This window comes from Mercurialis annua, linkage group LG4, assembly GCF_937616625.2.
Source record: "Mercurialis annua linkage group LG4, ddMerAnnu1.2, whole genome shotgun sequence".
Taxonomy (NCBI): Eukaryota; Viridiplantae; Streptophyta; class Magnoliopsida; order Malpighiales; family Euphorbiaceae; genus Mercurialis; species Mercurialis annua.
This window is the reverse complement of record NC_065573.1, coordinates 18,042,142-18,055,095: the sequence shown is the minus strand read 5'-3', so window position 1 is coordinate 18,055,095 and position 12,954 is coordinate 18,042,142. Positions and strand designations below refer to the sequence as shown.

Genomic DNA, 12,954 nt, shown 5'->3' with positions numbered 1-12,954 from the left:
TGACGGAAGGATTAAAATGTACACATTATTTGTTCTTATCGGCTGTAATTCATGCGACAACAAGCAGACTGCTGCTAGGCTAAACTTTCAATATTACAATTACATGGGATTTTATAAGTTGTTCCCTACTCTGTGTTTCCATACCCTGACCATCTCAAGCCATAAACATGCCTCACGAAATACATTTCTCCCTTATATAACCTTCCAATGACACTAAGAATTTTTCTTATCAACACGCTGTTACAGCAAATTTCTTCAACTAGGCCGTATTTGCTTGAACCGAATAAATCTTAGTAAGATGACACAAGCATCCCATTCAATCCACCTGGGGTTGAAGCTATTCACTGATCAAAGCTGGGAATAAATTATGAGTTTAAGTTCCGGCACATCTGTATTTAATCATCAAGTGTTGGGTTTTAATTCCTTCCATTTTGGACCTTCATCGTTCACGGAGCAGCAAGAGAGGAGTTGCTAACCTGGACTTGCGAGGTTGACATATCGAATACGCCGACTGTATACCTCAATTAACCAAATTAAGGCTTTAGGTGCAATTATATCTCAGGAATTCCATGTGCTTTTTACCAGCGAGAACGGGAATGACCGTATGTCCTCCAAGTATCCTGCCAATTTCTTCCATGATCATTCCTCTGGTATGAATAGCTGTAACCATCTGATGGTCTTCTGGGAGGGTGATCTCCATCCGCTTTTCTAATTTCCTCATCAAGGTCATATTCTGCACGCTGTTTAACCAAAAAACAGTGGATCAATAAGAAAAGGTTTTCAACTGTAAAAATGTGAAACGTAATATTGATATATATGAAACACAGAACAAGAGAATGATCATATTCTGAATGCTTTCCAGAAAACAGGAGATCAAACTAAATCAGCATAAAGTCAATACTGATAAAAATAAGGGAAAAGTACAAAAACATGCCTGTGATTTTACTAATTTTTTATTTCGAGTACTTATTTATTTGTGACGAGTTACTATATGATTACATCCCCTACAAATTTTAATTAAACTGATAATTGTTGTTGATATGACCGTAACGTGACAATAACTCATTCGGAGTCTAACATGGCATGAGAGTCTCCCTGCCACATCATCATGAGGCAGTTTTCGCTAAAAGATTGGTTAGCAAGAACTAATTAGTGATGTCACTAACATATTCTAAAAATTGTTTACAGAGGTAATTCAATACATTAATTTGTCACAAAAATAAACGTGTTTGAAATTAAAAATGAGTGAAACATGCATGTTTTTTGTATTTTTGCGGTTCCGCCTACAAGAAAAATCATAGTTAACAGCTCGACCATACTCTGCAGATGTAAATAACTAAAAAAGGTACTATTTTTATAATTGACGATAACTTTGATATTGACCATTGGACATGAAAGAAATTTTATGAATTAAAAAGAGAAAAGAAGAGAGACAGCATAAGCGGTTTGCGGGATCATGAAGATGGTGAGGGACGTGAGGGTATATTGTTCAATTCCATATGTTTCTAATACAATTTATAGCAACTGTGAAACATATTTAATCAAAATAAAAGCAACAGTAAAACATAGTATTGTGCAAGACTGTCACTTCAAAGCTTCCATCTCATCCTCATACTAGCATTGACAAATACACATATAAAAACATATTGGGTTTTAGGTGGTAAGATTTAGCACTGCCCCAAAATAGTTGTTCACAAGGAAACAGGAACAAGAAGTCACAGATACAAAAAAATAACAATTCTATCCTCTGACAAATACTAGCAAGCTATTCAATAATTCCTGGAAAATGTACCCATCTACAACCACACAACACAAGCATGCGGAAACAATTACGACCACATGCAGACCCACCCGCAAAAGTAGTCTATTTCAACATAAATTCACAATTTCACATAGATTGAAAATGAAATAGATTAACATGCACAATTTTAGTTATAGGACAAGACTCAGGATATATGGTAAATACTATACAAAAACTAATTACTGCCCAAGTACACAATAATGATATAAAACTTCTCAGCAGGAAATTAGTGAGACAGCAGACCTTAGTGGGGTCTGAGAGCACTGCGTATGCTTCTCCAATCATTTTAAATAATCTGTCGGCATCCATATGTACCTCCTGGACAATATCCTTCCAAAGTCGCCCCTCGTCTCTACTCTCACTTCTTGCAAGGAACTGACCAGCCTACGAACAAGAAAACAATTTTATTTAAAAAGGAATAACATGAGAAGATGAGATACAAAGATAATAGATAGTATGGAAGAGTTTACCTTGTCTGGATGATGTCTGAGTGCTGCTTTACGGTATGCCTTTTTTATATCAGCTACCGTGTCAGATTGTTTAACCCCCCTGTCATTATAAACAGTAGTTTAAAAGAATTACAAACTTCAGGGGTAACGTAAATTGCTAATTCTTCACAAAATAAGGGTAAGATAAAAAAAATCACTGCTCTCCCCCATTATCATCTAGGCCTAACAATCAATAAAGAAAAGAGTCTAAATTCTAAACCATGTCAGACTCATTTTATGATGTCCAGCAATCCACATACACAAGTAATGCCACATATAAGACAGGTAAGCGGAAAGGAAAACAGGACAAATAGAAGTAAAACGAGTACAAACTGCAAAAACCAAAGCCTAGTTGTTCAAGATTGTTGACCTAGTAGTATAACATGATTTCTTCACAAATATTGCACATATATACAATGCACAAGAGGATGGCAGAATGGAAAGATACATCACACCCCAGAATTGCCAAAATAAAGATTCGTTGATTTTATTGTAGACGGGAAATTCTAGGGTGACTGAGATTTTTTTTCATAATTTGGTTCTACTTTGTGTTTGGTGCCACATAACTAAAGCATTGTTTATCATCCAAGGGAGATAAAAATAACCATGAAAAGTACCACTGCTGGAAGGGGCTTTGATTTTCAAAATTATAGGAACAAGCATATGTAAGAAACAAATCTTGATTAAGATCCGCCATAATTCTAAAGAACTAACGAACTGATCCAATTAAAAAAATGGGTCATTGAAATAAGCATGAATTTGGAATGAAAAGAGGAGTAATGCTTCTTGTGTTCAGGCAATATCTATATGATCCGATCGATTGCATAAAGCAAGGGACCACCACGGTTCCTCTCTTTTCAAGAATCCATACAGCGGAATTCATGCCATCCAATGCCAATAGGGCGATATAGGAGTCGGGAGCCTTTAGTTTCATTTTACATTGCTGTATAGGTTACTTCCATATACAAAGATATTTTGATTATATTGAGGTTAGCAATAAGGTTTTAAAATATCTCATCAGAATTTTAAAAGTGAACTTAGAAAGAATTAAGAAATTGAGCTGCTCATAAAATTAAATCTACTGAAAATTCTAAAAAAAGCTCAATTAAACGAAGTGCTTACAAGATATGGTATAAATCCAACGGTATTGCTTTCTTCGCGTCCTCCTCCATTGAGGATAAGCGTCGCTGAGCTTGCCTTAATTCTTTCGTTTTGCTGGCAGATTTACTGGGTGTGCCAGACTGTCTACTCTTTCCTTCAGGTGTATTTTCAAGAATGCTAATCAGTCTTTGAAGATCACTAGCTGCTTGCCCGTAGTCTCTAATCATCTCATGCAAGGTGGCTCTCCTAGAAACTGCCTGCGCAAAGATGTAGCAATCAAGTATGAAATTTCCAGTGCGACTACAAAATGTTTGTATGTAGAACAACACCATCAAGGACCAAATATTCCCAAATTAAAATAAACTTTTTGCTCTTGTGAGTAATAAAACATGAGCACACTCCGATTGTATATAAATTTTTTAAATGATGATATAGGCAAAACACTAAACAGAGCAAATGTAAGCTAAAATTTGAAAAATCCAGAGGACCTAAATTAGCTAAATCTTTACCCATTTAATCAATCATTAAAATAGTAGAAATTAGCCAACAATAAAATGTAATTGAAGATAAACCTTGGAGTAATTTCCATCAAGAGCTATGGCTAAACTGCAATCAGCAATAGCATCAGCAATTTGGTTCAAGGCTTGATGTGCTGCAGCTCGGTTGCAAAAACAGATGGCTGCGAAAGGACGTGATTCAATATTACTTGATATAGCAGCAGTGTAATGCTCTAATGCTTCTGTATATCTCCCTGACTGAACAGCTTCATTGCCTGCACTCTGCAATGGAGACCAATTCGAAGTAAGTTTATCAGTTTCAGTAGGAAGTACGCCAAAGTTTGAAAGGCACCCGTGCAGAAAATAATAGTAGCAATATTATTCAGCACAACTTCATTATTAAAGTATAAACCTAACAGAGGACACCAACGACTAAATCAAACACCAAAAACTAATAATTTCATATGATGACCTAAGCATTTTAAAATTTATACTCTCCCCCACAGATTAAGAATATCAGAAGTGGTACACAAGCGATACGTTCAGAAATCTAGAACTCTATCTTATTCTGTATAACCAAATCCATAATATAGAAAGATATCCTCCATTCCCACTGTCCATAATACCAAGAATTATAAATACATATTCTCGATGTGGAAAAACCAGTGTTTTAAAAACCGGACCGGCCGGTCCAACCAGTTGAACCGCGAACCGGCTAGTGGTCCGGTCTGAAACTGCGAAAACCGGATCTTTTGGTTGGACCGGGTTGGACCGGTTGAGCAGGATTGAACTGGTAAAAAACCGGATATTAGACCGGATCGGACCGGATTGAACCGGTAAAAAAACGGTGAATCAGATTTTTTTTAATTTATTTAAATTTATCAAACCGGTTCAACCGGTTGAACCGAAAACCGGTGGCCTCACCGGTTCAGCCACCGGTTCGGTTTTTAAAACACTGGGAAAAACATTAAAATTTGAAGCATGAGTAAGCTGCATTCACTCAACATCTAGCCATCTTTCATAGAAGCAGAATACCAAAATAACCAAACTAGAAGACAGCATATCAAGGTCAAGATTGACACACACATTATCAGATTCGGACGTACAAATAAGTTTTTGTATCACTCATAATGTATGCATAACTATAAGAAGAAACATAAGTTACTGAGTTCTTTATCCAAAATCAATCCTCATTTTCTCAAAAGCAAAGACACAAAGAAAGACGACTGGCAGCCAAAAAGAAAAGAAAAGAAACAGCATGGTAAATTTAAAAAAGAAAATAATTAGGCAAGCAGAGGATATTTGAGGTTAGTAATATTAATAATTTCATTTGAAGTAACAAATTAGAACCCAGCTCTAACAGAAAAGAATTCTAGACAGAGATGCGTATACAAGTACAGATAGAGAGATGATGATCAAACATGTGCCAGAATATCAATCAAGTAACACTAAAAGGAAACCGCAATACTAATAAGGAAAAAGGTGCACATATTTTGAGAACAACGTCAGCAGCAGTCCATCTCCAATTAAAATCAATTTACTTCCATAGAAACATACTAATCCATGATTCCCATCTCCCACAAACACAGTTTTCTCTTTAATGTTACAAAGATTTTGGGATTTAACCAAAATCCCAAAATATATCAAAAGACATGCAGTTGTGAAACTTTTTGGTTAAATAAGACTAAAATAATAAAATTTCCGTGCTACACTAGCATTGAAGAAAAGGAACTCCGCAACTTTCCTACAATTACCGGTCTTAGGCCTCATACAAGCAACATCGAAGTTCAAGCTAAGGATTTACCAATGTGATTGTACAAGTACAACTGCCAGATGCTTACCACCCTTATTTATGTTTTCACATTCTATGCAATCAACACTCATGCACCCATTAAACTGAACAAAGAACAAAAGAGAAGCCAAAATAATATCCCCTCCGTCTCAAAATAATAGTCTCATTTGCCACTTTCATTCATCCCAAAATAATAATCCTATTTACAATTTTATTTACTTTGTTCCTATATTGTCCTTATTTATGACATTATTTTTATTTAAATATGATTAAGTGAAATAATGGAAAAAATCTTTTCATTAGATGAAATACTTGGAGAACTCGTATTGTTGACTTTTTTAACCATAAAATGATTACAAAATTATTATTTTGACAATCATCAAGACAATTTTGTACTTCCCAATTATCATTTAATGAGTTTAGTTTTTGTATAAAGTCTCACTTAATAATAATTAGGGATATATTAGGAAAATTACAATATTATAACTAAAATAACCACATTGCTTAATATCTATGTTTTTAAGAATGACACTATTATTTTGGGACGGAGGGGGTAATAAAAAGGAAAAAACTACACTGAACTTTCAAGCAGAGTCTGATTTGTATAGATAAGGTAGCAAAAATTATATGATATGAGCTTGATAACATTCATCAATATACCTTGTAATGCAAAAGAGCACGTATTGTCACTGCCAACGATATGGACGATTCCAGGATCTTACATGCATACCTACAAGATAAGTCTGTTATCAGTAACTTAAAAACATTCCAAAATGATTCCCAAGGAGTTGCAGATGGAATGTATGAAAATTAGCTTCATAAAAATAAAATTAGGAATTTACTTGTCAGGCATAGATCCCATCTGCTCCAACTTCTCAAGCAAATCAAGAGCCACTTCAAGCTTTCCCATATAAAAGTAAGACTTTGATATTAAGCGCAACCTCCACATCCTTGCAAATGAATAACTCCCAGTTTGAGGACCATCTTTGTTAACAGACTGGTCATCGGAGCTAGACGAAGTGAAATTCTTTTCAGCCGCATGCAGAGTCTGTTCACACAGCTGAATTGCCTCTTCAAACCTGTGTAACTGGAAAATAGACCAAAAGACTTATAACATGAACTTTGAAGTGAACTAATGAATGACACTGGTCCATCAGCTGTCACTCCTCAAAACATTTCATTATTGATGAGGGAAAGAAAGATAATGAGAAAAGAGAGTAAAATTTTGAAATATCATACCACAAACATAGACTCTGCTTTCATTTCGAGTAAACTTTCTGAATATGGACTAATTGACAAGGCCTCAGCAATTAAATCTAAAGCACTAGAAGCTGCATCAGATGTCCTTTTATCCAAAAGTTTAGCAGACTGATCCATATGCTCGGCCACTTTCTGACATTAAAAAAACAGCTGATTAAGATACAGATTTTCGAGCTCTCTTTCAGTAAGGGGCAAAGACAGACAGAGATAAACATGAGCACAAAATTGGAGAGGTAAGGAGGAAAATCCAGGACCGAGGATCAGTAGAAGTTAGAATGATTCCCTCCAAAAAACAACCATGTCATCTAGTAACAAATTTGCAAAAGATAAAAAAAGAGCACTTCATTTCTTCCAAAATGCTTTTTACAATCGCTTCATAATTTTAGTTTTGATAAAAAAAAATTGTACATGTGTACTAAACAGAAAACAAAGAACTGTCCACAACTAAACAAAAAAATTATATCCTTTGAGGAACTAGGAAATTGTATATCTGATCTGACAATATAGCAACAAGATGCATACCTGGCATTTTTGTAGACCATCAGCAGCCTCTACTGTGATTCGTCGATCCAAACACACACCAGTCCCAGATTCCAAGCACTTATTATAATATTTCTGTGCCTTTTCAGTTTCCCCAAGTGAAAGATGACAACTGAGAAAAAAATTAAATAATTCGTAAATTTAAAATTAAATAATTCATCCTTTAGTATAGAGCAAGAAGATGTGCATAGCCTGCAACATTCAAATCGAAAGCATACTTAACAGCTCCAGCTTTTATACACAATCCAAATCTAAAATAATTGAACAGATTCAACCTATATGCAAGTTCATTATACTTTAATTTTTTTTTTTCATTCAGGTTTCATGATAGAAGTCAAACATTATCATAGAAGTAAATTTCAGGTTCACATTTGAGCTTTGTTAGGTCCTAAAGAGACTCTTATGGAAACCATGAAACATCCCGAATCACCAAAATAGGGTAATTGATCCTGAAGATCACTGAACTTTCGAATTTTTTCATTTCAGTCACTAAACTATTATTTTTTTCATTTCGATCACTGAAGTTTCATTTTTTTTCATTTTGGTATTTCAGGCCAAAAATGCTTAGGTGGCAGCCGGAAGTTGACATGTGACAACCGGATTTTACAAGTTTTACTTTAAAAATTTATCATACATGCATAATTTCACTTTGAAAATGACTTTTTGGATCAAATAATGCATATATGGCAAGTTTTCAGGTTAAAAAAAAAAATTTCGGCTGCCACCAAAGCATTTTTGGCCGGAAAATACCAAAATGCAAAAAAATGAAAGTTCAGTTATCAAAATGAAAAAATAAATAGTTTAGTGACTGAAATGAAAAAATTCGAAATTCAGTGATCTTCAGGATTAATTACCCCACCAAAATATCATACCATAATATTGTTGATCAGGACAAAAGAACTATATTCTTTTCCAATTTGCTTCAACTCGATATGTCTTTCCTATAAATTAATTGACAAAAGACGAGGACGTGGAGCTCAAGCACAAGCCACAATGGCATGGTTAAGCAAAGTGAGGAATTCAAAGTAAAAATTCATTATATTACATACCACGTCACAGAGTGTAAGCAATATGAAATTTATCATAGTAGTACTACAGCATACTAGCTTAAATGGGGAAGCTTTTTGCCATCAGCAAAAAAATTGTGTATTCACATCCAGAATCTTATTTGAATTTCTTGGAACCTATGATAATATGAAAGCAACTACACAAATAATAATTAAAATGCTTAAAACTGCAGCCAAACTTATACACTATTTTGTTCTCTATAAAACATACCCAATCATGTAAAAGAATATATGACCTAAAACATTCATCATCTGGAATTCTCTTTTTGTTCTATTAAACCATTCAGCCATCATAGAAATATGAGTCAAACCACAAAATAAAAAACAAGATTTGTTAAAAATACAATTACTCACAAATTCGACATGATCTTTCATGCACGTCTAGAAATTCAAGAGTTAAGACTAAGTACAGAATGGCACATCCTTAGCACCAAGGTAATTACATCTACCAAAAGGCTTGAAAGAATTTAAATCCAAGGAGTTCAGTGCCCAATACGACCACTCCCTCCGTCAGTCTAATAAAAACTAACAAGTCACAGGAAAATTGTAAAAGAAAAAAAGAAAAACAAAGTAGCAAATCACAGAATTTCATTTCATTAACAGTTAGTTAAAGAAAAGCAATGTTCGGCAACACCAAAAGGAACCAAGTAAATCCATCGCATGAGAAGATACATTAATTCTTGTCACAACAAAAGCTAGCACATGCAATCATAAGATTGGAATAACTAAAGAAAAAGCCTTACTTAGCAGCCCTCATTTGAACTTTGAGAAATCTAGGGTCTAGAGCAGCAGCCATTGCACAATCCTTTAAAGCTTCCCTTAGGTTTCCAAGAGACATCCGACTTGCAGCCCGATTGCTGTAGCAAATAACAAGAGGCTTGAGACAGGATCCTAATGCCTCACTAGGAGGAACAGAGTTTATGCCACGTGTGTAAAAATCTTCAGCTTTTGACAGATCTCCAGCTTTGTAAGATTGATTTCCCCTGCACAAATCAAACCCAACTACATTTAAGTGACAAATGATGCTCTCAAAAACCATATAATTAAATTAAAACGCATTATTAAACCAACAATGTAAAAAGCTGATCTGAGATCATTTAAACATAAACAACTTCAAGTTGAAAAAAGACCTGAGTCGCCATGTCTCACATGCTTCCTGAATTGGATTAGGGGATGAAGTAGAACCTTGCTTCACTTGATCTTTTGCTTCAGCATTATTCCTGAATGTTCCTTGTGAAGCAGACAAATCTCCTTCTTGACCCTGTGCATTGAAAGAATGTGAGGAGTCGAATAAAGGTGTAATAGAAGATTAGATGACACAGGAAAACCAACCTTAGCATGTGGCTTTGCAGCAGCAACAAACCTTTCACCCACAACTTTCCTCCTAATTTTTTTTCTGTACACACGTTTTATTGCAGATGCACTTTTTGGTGAAGTTTTTGGTGAAGAGGATGATGCGGAGAAGGAAAATTCTCTTCCATGTATTTCTTCCAAACCTGAAGCAAAACCAAATGGTATTTCATGGCTTTTTTCAGAACTTAAGGTGAATGCATCTTCAGAAGTAACACCAGCACCATTGCTACCAAATACCTGACCAGTGTAACTACCAGAGTATGACATTTTAAAACCAAACACTTTTCCAGGAGTATCACCAACAGAACACTTTCCAAAATGATGCTCAGAACTTTCTGGATTCTGCTGATCACCTCTGTCAACAGTCTCCTCGTAAGGTGAAAAATCCATGGGTGAGTAACATCCTAAGGAATTTAGAGCATCACTAGCACTTGTTTCATTTTCCACTTGGTGTTGCTCTTGATGTTGCTTATGTTGAGACGATTGCTTTAATTTTCCAGTCATCATTTTTGATTTTTTCCCCTTTTTTGATCTACCCTTTATGCTAAATTCGGTTTTTTTATTTAATTCGGGAAAAAGACTTGCTTTTAAAGAAGAAGGATCCCATTTTGGTGATTCAAAGTCTGTAAATGGAACTTCTAGCCCTTCTGAGATGCTTGCAGAATTACTTTTAATACTATCCTTTCCAGCCCAAACTTTAGAAGGTGCTTCAGAAATCCTTACATTCTCTTGGGAGTCAGGACCCGAAATTCCATTAGTACAGGGTCGATCACTTTCCACACTTCTAAACACAAACAAAGGATCACCATCTGTAGATGACTTCTTTGATTCATCTGCACCAACATTCTTAAAACCATGTATGTTCAAATTTTTCATCTCATCATATAGATTGATATCAGGATCTATGATGGATTCCTTATTGGTTTGAACCTCAGGCGAGTTGTTATAGCTTACAAAAGGTTCATTGCTTGATTTGACCTCATCATCGCGGTCTTTAGCCAAGCATTCTCCTGAACAGCAACTTTCACCACTGATCGTAGCAAATGCACAGGGAACCTTATCATTATCCTCTTTCCAGTTCCCAGTTCTATTAATATCAAATTTTAGCGCATCGGCATTGACACCACTCGTAATATCGCCCTCAACATATAATTTCCTGGTTTCGCTATCACCAGAAGTTTTAAGACTTTCGCCAGATTCTTTGTCATCCGGACTGAACCAATTGGCACCAAATGCAAAACCGGAATCAGAGACACCCATATCTTTTCTGGAATCAATCTTAGAAGCACCAAATAGGAAACCACCATTATTAGAATCTAATCTTGCTGCAATGCCACTAGACTCTTTCTCAAAATTAAAATCCGAACCTGCACATCTTTTATCAGCTCTAAACTCAAAACCAGCAAAATAATCCTTCCCATGCTTAACTTCAGCATCTAAATTCACCTCTCCCGTAAAATGAAAACCCGAATCCAATCTGCAGTCTTCTGATTTTTCACTAGAATCCCTCTCCTTTGCCCCAAATACAGAACCTGCACTATAAAGCTTCTCGCTTTCTACTTCCAAACCCGATGCTCCCTCGTTTTTTTTAACATTTTCCTTCTTCTTCTCATCCTCAAAAACAAAACCAAGATTCTCAGACTCCACATTACTCAAAGCTTCCACATTTAGATCAAACACTCTCTTCCCAGAATCCAAATTCTCATTACCAGTAAAGTTCAACACAGAACCACTACTTTTACCGCTACTACTGCTACTACTAGTAGCACCAAAAACAAAACCCGCATCATTTTTTAACTTAAAATTCTCAGCTACAAACCCATTTTCACTATTCTTATAATCACTATCAACACTACAACTCTGAACACCTAATTTGAAGGGATTAAACTCCGACCCAAACTCACCTGATACTCCTCTGGACCTCCCATTCAACTGCTTTCTCAACTTCACCATTCTCGGGCGGGGCCGGGGACCGGTTCGTGTCCCAGTGGGTGCATCATTAGCATTGAATTCACTTGGGTTCCCAAAAATTGGGGGTTTTATTGGTCTCTCCTGATGATCATAATTAGGGTTTTGATTCTTAGAGTTCTGGAGAGATGATGATGAATTGAATGTTACTGGACAGTGAACATCGACTGTTGCTGCTGCCGGAGACATGAAAAAGGCGGTGCCTTAGGGAGGATTAGTGTGTAGAACTATGGAGTTTTGCTGTTTTGGAGTTGAAAATGTTAAAGTGAAGTAATGGATTTGCTTCGGTTTGAAGGAAAATGAAAGGGAAAGAGAGGGCGAAAGTAAAAGAAGATTTCAAAAGGGGGGTTTTATATGGTTTTTTGTTTTTGGTTTAAATAGCTTTGAAAGTCTCTATCGCTTTTGTTTTTAAAAGAAAAAACAATGAATAATTATACAACACAACGGTTGCGCCACGTTATTCGTGCAACAAACCAATGAGGCGTTAGTCATGTGCAAATGTTTAATGATAAAAAAATAAGTAATAAATAAAGATTCCCTATCGCAAATGATTATTGGCTTGTTGTAAAAATGACGTGGCACATCCGTTGTGTGGGATAAACACTCAAAAACAATTGCCAAAGAAACTATTAGGTGTGAGTAAAAATCGAATCAGCCGTAAAACTGACCCAAACCGAAACAAAATAATAGCGGAATGGTAAAAATGGTTAGTATGGAGTGATTTGGTATAGAAATATTTAAAATCTCAGTTTATGGAGATGATTTGGTTTCTTCTCTCGGTTAACATAACCGAATTGAAAAACCAACATCTTAAAACGACGACGTTTTAAGTAATACTAAAATACTATAACTACCTCCTTTATATTCCCGAACCGTAATTTAACCTCACTTCACAGTTGCACCTCTCACTCTTCTTTCCAAAAACCGTAAAGTTCTCTTTCGATTTTCTCTTCTTTTTCTTAAGATTCTTAATGACTCTATCACAAAACCCTAATCATTTAATTCCTTTTAAGTCTCACCTTTCTCTTTCTCGATGGTTCTAGTCTCTGTTTTTCTCTTCCTTTTGATGGCTCTATCTTTCTCTCTA

At 35.6% G+C, this 12,954-nt stretch overlaps 1 protein-coding gene across 1 annotated transcript; it reads right to left on the bottom strand.

Annotated features, from left to right (window-relative positions):
- Positions 1-12,284, bottom strand: LOC126676908 (uncharacterized). The gene is made up of 12 exons (XM_050371241.2): positions 9,879-12,284; positions 9,677-9,807; positions 9,290-9,529; positions 7,462-7,591; positions 6,919-7,071; positions 6,522-6,766; positions 6,340-6,409; positions 3,963-4,169; positions 3,412-3,647; positions 2,272-2,350; positions 2,045-2,185; positions 1-740 (listed from the first exon to the last, which is right to left on the bottom strand). Exons 1-12 carry the CDS (start codon positions 12,054-12,056, stop codon positions 579-581), a joined length of 3,972 nt encoding a protein of 1,323 aa, XP_050227198.1. The 5' UTR covers positions 12,057-12,284; the 3' UTR covers positions 1-578.
- Between the last annotated feature and the right edge of the window lie 670 nt (positions 12,285-12,954).

Coding starts and splice junctions, on each gene's coding strand:
- LOC126676908 (XM_050371241.2), bottom strand. CDS start 12,056: ATGTCTCCGGCAGCAGCAACAGTCGATGTTCACTGTCCAGTAACATTC. Junction 4,170..6,339: donor GTGCTCTTTTGCATTACAAG/GTATATTGATGA, acceptor TCTCCATTGCAG/AGTGCAGGCAATGAAGCTGT. Junction 3,648..3,962: donor TTGATGGAAATTACTCCAAG/GTTTATCTTCAA, acceptor ATCTTTGCGCAG/GCAGTTTCTAGGAGAGCCAC.